The following is a 12,424-nucleotide window of genomic DNA, read 5'->3' on the forward strand; positions in this document are numbered from 1 at the left end:
AACGATTGAATATTGAATACTAACTGGTGAGCAGGCGAAAAGTTCGGCGGGCACAAAGGGGGCGGGCGGGCGAGAAAGTGGGAAGCTCAGAGGGCGGGAATTAGACGGGTGTGCTGGTAATCAGCTGTCCACGGAAAATCATGGAGCAAGCTGGACAAATGTGGGAGCGACAAAATTGATCACCTCCCAATATCGCCAGTCAAGACAGCACGCTGCGGCGCGATCGTAAAAGGCATGTTGAACGTAGCTTCTGAGTTCATCCGTACGCAACTACAGCAATCTGTCAGATCAAATACTGGTCGATACAGTACAACCTGGATATCCGCGCAGAGGTCGGAACAGCGGCTTCTCAAAGTCCTTGCCTGCTGTAGTCTCCCCTAGCCAGACTAATCGAGGGAAGATAGTCGTTCCTTCGTGCCTGCTGAGGTACGTAGGGCTGACGTATAAGCAGATGTGTCCTACGTGACAGCATGCAGAGGCGATACGAGATGTTAGGAAGTATACAATCCGGCAGTGATGTGCGCCCAACAAGCTATGGCGTCATGCGGATTCGAGCTGGTATTTTGGAGATCCCAGGTGGCAATCTGCTGGCATTGCAGATATCATCTGTTCGAAAGGATGGCCGTAGGTAGGTCCTACATCGCCATAAATAACAATATTCATCGTATAAAAGCAAGCCGTCTCCTTACTGTCCCCTTCAGATCATTTACTCTCGTATCACATCCTCACAAACATTGCAATGCGTTTATCCTTTGTCCTCGCGGTTGTTGCTGCTTTGACAGCATCAATATCTGCAGCATCAATACCTGCCACTGACCCTGAGAGTGAACACTGTCCTTTCATGTGCTTCCATGATAAAAAGTGCACAAGCTGCATTTATGGGAGTTACTGCGTGAGTATGAGTAGTTTGTGTCCTGTATTTAACCCCTGACTCACCGACATGGTAGGTCTGGATCGGATGCGCATTCTCACCAATTCATTGAATGAAGAGCTGCTGGAGGTAAGTGTTAGGGAAGCGGACTACACAACATACCCATACCTGCAGGTTGAATCAGTTCAGTTCTTCCTGTCAATGCTCAGTTATACATGGGGGGTGATACAAATTTTTCGAGTATGGTAATGAGTTGTTTGAAGGGGTGTCTGTATTGTGGATGCGGATTGGAGAGTTGCACTACTGTATATATCCCCAACACTCACTTTAGTGGCCACGAGAGGGTTCTGTAGAAAATAAATGTCTGAATAGTCTGCCGTCTGCATAGTTTGCCATCTGCAAGCTCGCAAGTAGAAGGTTCAAGCCTCAAGTGAGTACAGTGCGTATGACTTTTCAGTTGCGAAAACGCGCAACATGTGTTTGTACATATTGTCCATGGTACGAAAGTGGAAAACATAGCCAAAATAAGGTATTTTTCTTGGGCTAATAAAAAGTCATTGCAAACGACTGTTATCGAGTGAGAGCGAGCGAGTACTTAGACATATGGTTGGACCGCCGAGCGAGACGCATCACGAAGTACGCGTCACGGTTCTAACAAAGAAGGAATGTCTGTCTTCCTTCTGGAAGGCTAATGTGCCATTGTCTCTTTTCGACAGTACTGTATCATAAATGATGTGCCCATTGAATATCAAATCGCGACAGAACTGACCTTTACTCATCCCTATCTTTTAATTCATCTGGCAACTGCGACGCCAGCCACCTCAATACACCAGCCAGCATGATCAACACGACAAAGACGGCGTTTCCGTTGAGAAGATTGCGTTCCTTCGAAAATGCAAAGAGCGAAGTCGCTAACGCGGGCCCAACGGCACGAGCCACTGATGATGAGGTTTGGCCAAGACCGTTGATAGCGCCAAGGACATTCTTTGCAGGAGCAGAGGCCTGCGATGAACACGAAGATAGTCCCTGTAATAAAGCTGGTTACTTGTAATGATAAGTCAGTGTCGTCGTAACACGCACCAAATCCCATACCCCATATGATTGTCAAAACTAGTTGGCCAAGTAATACAAACGTGATCGCATGATCGACCATCCCCCGTGCGTGTACAAGCCACGACATGATCGGAAACACAAGCATGATTGGTGCGAAGCACGACACCGACACGCAGAAAGAGACGCTTTGGACCAAGCCAATCGATAATTTTGGCGAAGAACAGAACTTGGAAGACACCTTCCACGAGCCCAAACAATGCCATCCATGAGCCAATGGAAGAGGGAGTCAAACCCAGACCGCCGAGATACATAGGCGTTGAAAAGAATAGCGGCATCACAGTTCTGAGCGACAGGTCAAGCAAAGAGAGCATGGAGTAATTTGCAATTGGAATGACAATAGTAGGCGTGAGCAGAGATCGCATGGGCATATCTGCCATGGACTCTTGCGCAAGTACTTCTCGATCGTCAACGTTGGCTCTGCTTATAATGCTGGAGGTAGTTGATGTCAACTTTGGTCGACGCTTCGTTGATAACGTCTGCTGACTTTGAGTAACGTATGGGATAGGTACTTAAGACCTACCTCTTCGAAGAAAAATAACAGCATGAGATAGGCTAGGACAACGAGACAAGCAGCCACTGCACACGGCAGAAAGTATGGGTATTTGCTCCAAAATGAATGGGCGAATAATCTGGGCCAGTTATCTTGTGGACGCGCGAGCATTCCGCCTATTAAAGGGCTAGCCCGCTGATTTCAGCATTCCTCATCTCCATAGCTAACGTTTCACTTACCCAACAAATGTTCCAATCTTCCAGAAGACGTGAATCAAAGCAAATCCCTGAGCAATATTTGTAGAGTCCGTCAATTCAGCAATTGTAGTTTTCAGGACTCCAATATTGCCATTCAGTGCACCGCACATGCAGCGGCTAGATAAATCAAGAAATCAGGTTAGGATTGTATTGCTTTCTCAAATGAAGACATACCTAACGACAAGACTCCAGAAGGTCGTGGAGAGTCCGAAACATAGCATCGAAATGCAAGTTCCAAATAGCCCGATAGATAACACTGGTTTGCGTCCAATGCGATCGGACAACCGACTCCACTTCAGTACCGTCAGTGCCTGCATGACGAAAAATAGAGATTCCTGTCGATCACACCCGATAAGTACTCGGATCTCGCAAGCCGTAATCTCGACGACCTACGATTATTCCAGCATAATATCCTACAGCCGCCTCGTCACCTCCAGTGATACCAAGTTCTCTGATGAGCTGATAAAAGCGAAATGGTGTCAAAAATGAATGTAAAAGTTCGACCTCATTGTAAAGTCATACCTGATTGATGTACGGGAATATGGACATCGAAGCGATAGGTTCTGTAACATGTAGCATCATGAGTATGCCTATCTGAAATTTTGGAAGAGGCGTTTTAGGCCTTTTCGAGACTCCAGCAGGGATCAGAGGCGTGGTCTCGCTTTCTGTACGTGGAGAATTGGCAGTATCCATCATGGCGAGTTGGGAGAACTGAAAATACTTGAAGAAGAGTATTGGGAGTCTAGAGGGAGACGGAGGCAGATGCAGATACAGCGAACCGCCTTGATATGAGGAGATGGACGAAGCACTCCCTTTATAGCCTACCGTATTACAGCAGTATTGATCATGGTCAGCTGACTGTTAAAAACAAGACTTTGTGAAGCAACATACTGACCCGGTCCGGGCCATTGAAGGACTCGAGCGCCGGCCGGTTCGACAACCATCATCGATGCGTCCCCTGTTGATGATGGATCCAAAAGAGGGTGAAGTTAGTAGAACAAGAAGCTTCACACCCTTTTTCACAGGGCAGATCGAGATTGCAATCAGATGTATGGCGTGTGACTGACAGGTCACAGCAGCACAACTCTCAATACCCTTCTTCTGTGCTACCTTGCCGCCGAAGTTCAATAGCTCGGATGACGCGAGGGTGGTGACGGAAGCAGCCAGGAAGTACGACAGGAAGCACTAAGTAGTCCTCGGTCAGCCGAAACCTGGAGCGTTGAGATTAAAGACCTCGGAGGACCAAGATCAGAGTTTCATGGGATGCGGGACACGGTGTCACAGGGGTCTATGATAATCAGGAAGCTGTCCGTAATCACTGGATCCTAAGATACCGTGACGAATTGGTGCCGCTGCTCAAATCGGGGAGTCGAGAATTCAGTGAGTACCAGTCTCTCTGCTGGCTAAGACAGAGTCACTCAATGATATGCAGATGATGTAGCGAAGACGCAGAGCTGCACAAGCAAGTAATCGAAAGGCTGAGACACTAGAGAGGTCACGATCAGAGCATAACGGTGAACAACGAGCGGGAGAAAGTTACATAACGTTCATCGAAAGCAACTGGGGCGGTTGTGGTTGGGTTGCGGCAAGGTGTCTTCCTTTCACTCGGGAACCGCCGACTGTGTCGGCAGAAACCTTGCTTACAATAAAGTACGTTAGCAAGTTATCAGATTGGCAAACCTTAAATTATCAGGCAAGGTAAGTAATTACTTTGATCTTAGGTTCCCACCTATAGAAGCAGGAACTGGTCGTTCCTTCTAACAGTGATAAAGAGTCTGCCTATACTTAGACCACATATGTTCTGCGTGGTCCTATGTTCTGCGTGGTCCTTAAGTTTACGGACCTGTCTCATGCATATGACATTAGCCTATAGGACAGCTTGCTTGGGTCTATTAGTTCTCAAAGCCATCCTCTGCATCCAACGCCGATATTATCAGTATTACACGCAACAAAGACATTTTCAATTGAAAGTAAATCTTCAGGTCTTCCGCAGTCAGATCATAATGCACAGAATGCTTTGGGGAACCCGAAGTACCATCGTTCACAGCGATCGGTCTCAAGGCTGATTTGGTATAATAAAGAAGGAACTACTGTCTTCCTGCTCGAAGACTAAGATGCCATGTTCTCTGTTCGATATAAGTAGTAACTGTATGATAACTGACGTGCCCATTGAACTTTTCGTACATTAGATATCAAATTTCGACAGAGCTGACCTTCACTCATCCCTATCTTGTAGTTCATCTGGCAACTGCGATGCCAGCCAGCTCTGTACACCAGCAAGCATGATCAAGAGGACAAATACGACGTTTCCATTGAGAAGATTGTGTTCCGTTGAAAATGCAAAGAGCGAGGTCGCTAAGGCGGGCCCGACAGCACGAGCCACTGATGAGGAGGTTTGGGCAAGACCATTGATAACGCCAAGGACGTTCTTTGCAGGGGCAGAGGCTGTGATAAACATGAAGCTGGTCGCTATGATAATGATAAAGTTGGTTACTTGTGATGACAAGTCAGTTTCATCATAACGCGCACCATATACCATACTCCATATTACTGTCAGAACTAGTTGGCCAAGCAGTGCAAAGGTGACTGCATAATCAACTATCCCCCTTGTGTGTACAAGCCACGACATGATCGGAAACATAAGCATGACCGGTGCGAAGCACGAGGCTGACACACAGAATAGACGTTTCGGTCCCAGCCAATCAACAATTTTGGCGAAGAACAGAGCCTGAAAGACACCTTCCGCCAGCCCAAATAACGCCAGCCACGAGCCAATGTAAGAAGGGGAAAAACCAAGACCGCCGAGATACATCGGCGTCGAAAAGAACAGTGGCATCAGAGTCCTGAGCGAAATGTCAAGGAAAGAGAGCATGGCGTAGTTTGCAATTGGAATGACAATGGTGGGCGTGAGCAGAGATCGCATGGGCATATCTGCCATGACCTTCTGCGCAAGTACTTCTCCATCGTCAATGTCGGATCTACTTGGAACGCCGAGCGTAGTTGATGTCAACTTTTGTCGACGCTTCGTTGATAATGTCTGCTGACTTTGAGTGACGTGTATGATGAGACAGGTATTTAAGACCTACTTCTTCTAAGAAAAACAACAACATGAGATAGGCTACGACGACGAAATAAGCAGCCACTCCACAAGGCAGAAAGTATGGATATTTTCTCCAAAATGAATTGGCGAATAATCCGGGCCAGCTATCTTGTGGACGCGCGAGCATGCCGCCAATTAAAGGGCTAGCATACTGATTCAACATTCCCCATTTCCGAAGTTAACGCATCCACCTACCCAACAACGGTTCCAATCTTCCAGGAGATCGGCATCAAAGCAAACCCCTGAGCCATGTTAGTAGAGTCTGTCAATTCAGCAACCATAGTTCTCAGGACTCCTATGTTGCCGTTCAGTACACCGCACACGCAACGGCTAGAGAAACCAAGAAACCATGTCAAGGTTGTATTTCTTTCTTCGATGAATGCATACCTCACGACAAGACTCCAGAAGGTCGTAGGAGAGTCCGAAACATAGCATCGAAACGCAAGTTCCTAATAGTCCGATAGACAACACTGGTTTGCGTCCAATGTGGTCAGACAACCGACTCCACTTTAGCACCGTCAATGCCTGCATGACGAAAAACAGAGATTCCTGTCAATCATGTCCGATAAGTATGAGTGAATTACGATTATCGCAAGCCGTAATCTCGATAACCTACGAGTATTCCAGCATAATATCCTACAGCCGCCTCGTCGCCTCCAGTGATGCCAAGTTCTATAATGAGCTGATAGGGGCAAAACAGGGTCAAAAATTAATGTTCCAGAAAAATGCGATCTCATTGTAGAGTCATACCTGATTGATGTACGGGAATATGGACATCGAAGCGATAGGTTCTGTGACCTGCAGCATCATAAGTATGCCCATCTGGAGTTTTGGAAGAGGCGTTTTGGGCTTTTTCGAGGCTCTAGCAGGGATCAGAGGTGTGGTCTCGCTCGCTGTACGAGGACGATCGGCAGTGTCCGTCATGACTGAAAATACTCCAGGGAGAGTTATGCGAGTTCAGAGGGGGGGGGGGGAATGCAGATACAGCGAACCGCCTTGATATGAACAGATGAACGAAATCCTGCATTTATAGCGCTAGCTTTACGTATTCAAATCAGGACTTGAGTCAAGTAACCTACTGACTCAGCCCAAGCCGCACAAGAAGCTTAGATCTGATGGCAACCAAATGTATGGCGTGTGACTGAGAGCAGCACAATACTCAATATCTGTGCTTCTGTGTGCTACCTTGCCGCCGCGCAAAGTTCAAACATAAAGTTTGACAGCTTCAAGTTGGGTGGCGTGAGGGCGGTAATAAGAAGTAGCGACACGGAAGTACCAAGCAGCCCTAGTTGGCCATGGAGGAACTTCATCATTGCTCAGTTCCTGCCAATGTAGAGTTTGATGGGACAAGGGATATAGTGTTGCGGGGGTCTATGGGGATCAAGGGGCTGACCCTATGATCATCATTGGCTCCTGAGATACTGTTACGAATAAGAAGTTGAACGTGATCCCGGTGCGGTGCCGCTGAGGGTGATCCAGTCTTTCTGCTGGCGAGAGTCATTGAATGACATGCATATGTAGTCTCTCGTAGTCAGACCTTAGGTATGCAGATGCGGCTGGCGACACAGGTTGTAGTGACTAGCATGGATTTTGATGACCTCAGACATTTGCCGACCTCGGATAAGTGACAAGTCTGAAGCAGTACTTAGCTGCATATACTTACATGGTTCCGAGTCGGTGTTGGTTTGGTGAGTGGGGACTTCGAGTTACATAATGTCATAACGTTCATGAGTACGAACTAAGTTAGACTGCGCGGGCCGGGCCGCAAGTAAGTAGGCACATCGTTATCTATTGTGATCGAGCAAGCTCATGTCCGCCGAGCACATTTCACCAATATTATAAACGTCTCAGTTAGAAGGCCCTGCAGCGCCCGACCAAGACAGACTTTCACAATCGCCAGCACATAGCCGCTTTACAAGTTACATGCGTACAAAACGAGTAATATAATTGAACGAAGCGATCCATATCGAAAGTAATAACTTAATGCGCGGTAATCACGTAGCGCACATCACCATCTAGGATGAGGCAGACCATCCCATTGGCTTCGTTGAGGTGAATGACCTTCATAGTCTGGTCCGCTACGAGTCCGACTTCTTTGCCATCCTGAATCCTGAGGGCGGTGTGGTGCATCCCCTCTCCCTCGTCCCCGGCCCCTACCCCGTCCACGTGCACCGTTCGGGAGTCCTCCACGCTCTGGTCCGTCATGATGGGAACCCGGTCCAGGACGGAACTCTCGGTCACGATCTTGACGATTGTACGGCCCATTATTGAAAGACCCACGCGCAGGACCCGTTGGTGGTGACATGGGATTAGGGCGAATAGGTGATGGGACCGCGGCTGGCTGTGGTAGGCCAACAGGAGGAACACCTCCTGCATATGGGGTAGTGTTGTTCCATAGCTGATGTGGTGTGGGTACTATGGAGGTGGGTGCGGTTGGTGCGGTGGTATGACTGCCAACACTCATGCCGTAATCCGCAGATAGCGTTCTTAACACGATTTGGATCTGTTCTGGCGTGAGGAGAGCTACCTCTGCTGCAAGAGACGTGTTAGCAAGCTGAGGATATGCTTGCTGTAGGGCAGCGGGAAGTACAGGCGCATTGATGGTTGCCTGTATGGGCAAGGGTGCAGGCGCAGACATATGTGGTACAGAAGGGGCTGTGGAAGGGCCCGGTTGGCCAATAAGATGATTGGCAGCAGCAGGCACGTGAGGCAGCAGCGGTGGGATGACCTGAGTGGGATTTTGGGGCGTAGATGGTGGTAGCGGCTGGTGGGGCGAGTTTCCCTTTCGTTAAAACCCAAATACCGACGACATAATTCGACTTGCGGGTCTTGGGCAGGCATAAATTATCCATAAGCTCGATGAAGTCAGGCAAAGGATGGCTTGCGAGCAGTGGGACCATGTATAATTCCTTGCCGGGGTGGTAATCTTTCGGTCGGTTGCCCCACGGAAACACCAGTCCATGGCGACTGAAGATGATTGTCAGAAATCTAGCTGACATTGCACGTCAGAGAATATAGAACATACTTTTTGTTGAGAAGAAACTCGGTGAACGTCTGCAGCACTGGGTTCCCTTCCACTGCAGAAAATGCACATGCGATGAGCTCCTTCTGCGAATTCATTCGCATTTGGAGGAGGAAGTGCGAAGAATTCTCCGTAGGAACACGACCATCAATGCGGAGAACATCAGAGGGGAAGAGGGTCTTCCATAAGTCAGAGTCGTGGCCTAAGATTCGTCCTCCAACTTGGCGCGCAACCACAGGTGCTTCCTGGATAGTTGTCGAATCTAGAGGCATAGATATCTAGTGCCAATTAGTTATAGTTAACAACACAATGATCAAATACACCAACCTTGCCATTCCAAACAAGAGGGACAGCGTTGAAAACCAATTCAGGATCTTGAGAAGGCTGACCCATCTGCGAGGACTCCGAATCTTGTTCTTTCTCAAGGAACATATCGAAATCTTGATCGTTAGCTTCTGTAGCAACGAGATCCATGTCCATGTGGGGCTCTCGTGAAACTCCAGGGTCTGACGCGGACTCAGGAGGTGCTACTGGCGGAGCTGACCATAAAGTGTTGAGGTCGAAAGATGTGCGAGCAGGCGTGTCCGGCTTCGGCGTGAGCGAGGGGGCGGGTGTAGATGTAGCCGACTGAGTAGAAGGAGGGGACCCAGGAGGTTGGGAGGGTGGAGGGGCAGACTCTGGGGCCGCGGCAGGTGCAGGCTCTGGGGCTGCAGCAGGTGCACTGTCTGTAGCAAGCATAGGAGCCTCCGGCGCTGGAGTCTCCAGCATCTCCGCACCCAAATCTTGTGGGCCTGGCTCATCATCTAGGTTGATGAGATCCGCGATATCAAGCTCAGGCTCTGGAAGCATCGTTTGAAAATCAGATGCGGAAGGTGCGAATAAGGGATGCACAGATGGTCTGTCATCGCCTGTCGGAAATTGATTGACTGAATGCATGGGCCCGGGCGGAGGCCTACCCCAACTCGACGTATGAGGTACGACTGGCGACTCAGGTGGTGCTGATCCCTGAGCAGCTGTAGACGCACGCTGCTTCTGCTGCTCCTCGGCGGCCCTCAGACGCGCCTGTCGCTCTCTTTCTCGTCTCTCTTCATCCTCTCTCTCACGCTCCCTCTCACGCTCGCGCTCGCGCATCACAACATCGCCGTTCACATCCTCAATGTCCTGCAGGCCCTTATGAGTGATTTTCGCACGAGGAACAGTTGACTTCTGCAGGATTGAATGTTCCAGAGACTCTTTCTCCAGTATTTTGATTGACTGTTTCGTCTCTTCGTTCGCTAAGTCAGTCGAGCTCATGACGGCAAGTTCCTTTGGTGTGATAGAGGACGAGCTAATGCGCTTGTGAATGACCACACGATCTGGTTTGCTAAGGTTAAAGTCAAGCATACGGAATCTCTCCCTGTGAATGTCAATCAGTGCGTGCACAAACGACCAAGACGAAGTACGGCTCACTTATACTTCGGCCCAACGCTGAGCTTTGCCGTGTTTGTCCGGCTCGCAGTACATATCAAATACGCATTGCTCAATCTCCGTCGCAAACGCCTTCGCCTCTTCCTCTAAGCGCGTCTTATCTTCCTCACTTAATTCACCCTCATTGAGCTCGACCTTACTGCCATCCTCCGTCGCAGCAGCATGCGGGTACCTTAAAAAAATCGAACAAAACAGCTGTTGGAGTTTTCCAAGACAGTACTTTCTTGCTGGATCCTCTTCAGCTGTGGCATCGCTGGATCTCCTGCGTTTTGGAATAGGAGGCTGGGTGACACTCGTCGCCTTTCGCTTGAGACCAGAACCTGGGATGGGAGACGCCTTCCTAGCTGATGATCCTGATGGGCCAGCCTTTTGGGAAGATTCTCGGGCAGCGGTGCTTTCGAGAACGTTGGAAAGTGTGTCAGACTCGCTGGAACTGGAAACTCTGCGTCGACGCTGGCGAATGGAGTACGAAGCCGATTAAGCGACAATATTGAAGAGGGTAACACGCATGCACGTACCTTGGCAGATGAGGATCCTTTCCTTTTGAACTTCTCTGGCTCCGCAATGTATTCATCCTCGCTGTCTGTATCGTCCTCCGATTCTGATTGGAGAATAGCCGGAGGGGGCGTCGGGAGCCTGGCAGTGGTAGCAACTTTGGTCTCGTCATGCTCGGCGTCGACGTGTTCTTCTGCTGCATCAGGTCCTTCCCACTTCTCTGAAAACGCGAATAATAATCAGCACCTCATGCCTGGGATCGAACACGACTAAAATAAAATAAATAAAAAGAGTACACTATTCTTTTTTCCCTGCGTGCGAACAGGACGTCACTACGGCACAGGTTGTGCCCTCTAGCGCCCGTTGACCAGCGTGCTCAAGCAATCGCTCACATCAAAACCTCTTCAGACAGAAATTGACTCAAGAGGAATAGTCGCGCGCCTATAACGTAAGGCCAAAGGTACCGTTGGATGCAAGAGTACAACCATCACAGCGGCACGCAATTGACTGCAACAGGGTGTGGCAAACAGGAACAGATATGCCACTAACGATAGACGATAGCGAAGTACTTGCAGGACAAGACTCATATGATGGATGTACATGGAGAAGGATACGAGAGCCCACAGAGACAAAGACCGGTAACACTCACTGACTGTACGCCGACCAGTTAATTCATTGCATGTAGGACATACATAAATCTCTGTAAGATCGATGAATAATCAGCGATCGATGGCAAGGATGCGATAAGGGAAAACTTACGAAGTTCTGAAGCCTCCCCCTCGCCGAGCATCACACAGTGAAAATGATACCTACGCATACCGATGTTTGAGTGAGGTCATGTAACGGAAATCTGCGCGCATATACGCACCACTCATCACAGACGGAACAACAGACCATGGGCGTGCCATCATCCGGTTGATGGCAAAGACAAAATGTAGATTTCTCCTTCGGCTGGCTGTCCTGGGCGTTGTGGGTAGCGTTCACAGGTGTCTTTGCCTTCCCACGACCAATCTTGGTCTCCTTTTCCATCTCGCTCATATGGTCCTCGCTCTTCAAGGATCTCGCGCGCGCCCTAATAGGATTTTGGTTGATTATCCTTGCCTGATTGTGACTTGACATTATTTGTAGCTGACGCCGATTTTGTTCTTGAGCGGGTCGACATCGTTGGCGTCGGTGAGCCCGTTGGTAAGATTTAGTTGTGAACAGAACGACTTTGAAACTCCGACATTCCGACATTGTGGCACAAAAATGAACGTGACTCCTTCCGAACTTAATCAATCCTTGAACGCTGGCTCGTTGAGAACCAAGAGCTGTTGACCATCGGCTGGTTCGTGCAAAGCCTTGAAACTGTACATCCAAGTTTAGATGTGAACAGCGGCGCGAATGTCATTCTATGACATACCAAGCGCTCGCTCATGTGAAGACCCTTGAGACTTCGAACATGACATCATCACCGGTAGAAGGTAAGCGCTGGTTGCACTCTCATGGATTCCCGCCGTCGGGAGTCGAGGGAACCACGCGCTCACACGTTCAGTACTCTTCGACGACACAATACCCTCGGCAAGTCCCTTTCTCAAGCTTCATTGATGGGCCTCTCCAGGCCTCGCCA

At 49.0% G+C, this 12,424-nt stretch overlaps 4 protein-coding genes across 4 annotated transcripts; 1 reads left to right on the forward strand and 3 right to left on the reverse strand.

Annotated features, from left to right (window-relative positions):
• Nucleotides 1-665: 665 nt before the first annotated feature.
• On the forward strand, nt 666-1,063 carry EDB91DRAFT_1117464 (uncharacterized protein; the record flags this gene model as incomplete). Its single annotated transcript, XM_041318025.1, has 3 exons — nt 666-873; nt 937-991; nt 1,040-1,063. Coding segments are annotated over exons 1-3 (213 nt in total), but the record flags the coding sequence as incomplete, so codon positions are not given.
• A 579-nt stretch (nt 1,064-1,642) lies between these two features.
• On the reverse strand, nt 1,643-3,640 carry EDB91DRAFT_1245727 (major facilitator superfamily domain-containing protein; the record flags this gene model as incomplete). Its single annotated transcript, XM_041322584.1, has 10 exons — nt 1,643-1,908; nt 1,952-1,981; nt 2,040-2,460; nt 2,505-2,661; nt 2,714-2,848; nt 2,906-3,066; nt 3,125-3,190; nt 3,254-3,442; nt 3,511-3,552; nt 3,623-3,640. 10 exons carry the CDS (start codon nt 3,638-3,640, stop codon nt 1,643-1,645), a joined length of 1,485 nt encoding a protein of 494 aa, XP_041179783.1.
• Nucleotides 3,641-4,946: 1,306 nt separating this feature from the next.
• On the reverse strand, nt 4,947-6,755 carry EDB91DRAFT_1245728 (major facilitator superfamily domain-containing protein; the record flags this gene model as incomplete). Its single annotated transcript, XM_041322585.1, has 7 exons — nt 4,947-5,768; nt 5,818-5,974; nt 6,027-6,093; nt 6,155-6,161; nt 6,219-6,380; nt 6,448-6,513; nt 6,582-6,755. 7 exons carry the CDS (start codon nt 6,753-6,755, stop codon nt 4,947-4,949), a joined length of 1,455 nt encoding a protein of 484 aa, XP_041179784.1.
• Nucleotides 6,756-7,649: 894 nt separating this feature from the next.
• Nucleotides 7,650-12,019, reverse strand: EDB91DRAFT_1117476 (uncharacterized protein). The gene is made up of 11 exons (XM_041318026.1): nt 11,928-12,019; nt 11,684-11,887; nt 11,575-11,624; nt 11,465-11,515; nt 10,839-11,035; nt 10,366-10,773; nt 10,303-10,325; nt 9,181-10,249; nt 8,857-9,131; nt 8,627-8,798; nt 7,650-8,595 (listed from the first exon to the last, which is right to left on the reverse strand). Exons 1-11 carry the CDS (start codon nt 11,975-11,977, stop codon nt 7,840-7,842), a joined length of 3,255 nt encoding a protein of 1,084 aa, XP_041179785.1. The 5' UTR covers nt 11,978-12,019; the 3' UTR covers nt 7,650-7,839.
• Nucleotides 12,020-12,424: the final 405 nt, after the last annotated feature.

The sequence above is a fragment of the Suillus paluster genome (genome assembly GCF_016628075.1).
Source record: "Suillus paluster strain FC165 chromosome Unknown EDB91scaffold_12, whole genome shotgun sequence".
Classification (NCBI taxonomy): domain Eukaryota; kingdom Fungi; phylum Basidiomycota; class Agaricomycetes; order Boletales; family Suillaceae; genus Suillus; species Suillus paluster.

What these genes read in the sequence shown, in the direction of transcription:
- EDB91DRAFT_1117476 (XM_041318026.1), bottom strand. Translation starts at nt 11,977, where the DNA reads ATGTCGACCCGCTCAAGAACAAAATCGGCGTCAGCTACAAATAATGTC. An exon ending in AGCGTTGGGCCGAAGTATAA is followed by an intron (nt 10,250 to 10,302) that starts GTGAGCCGTACT and finishes TGACATTCACAG; the next exon opens with GGAGAGATTCCGTATGCTTG. An exon ending in ATTATGTCGTCGGTATTTGG is followed by an intron (nt 8,596 to 8,626) that starts GTTTTAACGAAA and finishes TCGCCCCACCAG; the next exon opens with CCGCTACCACCATCTACGCC.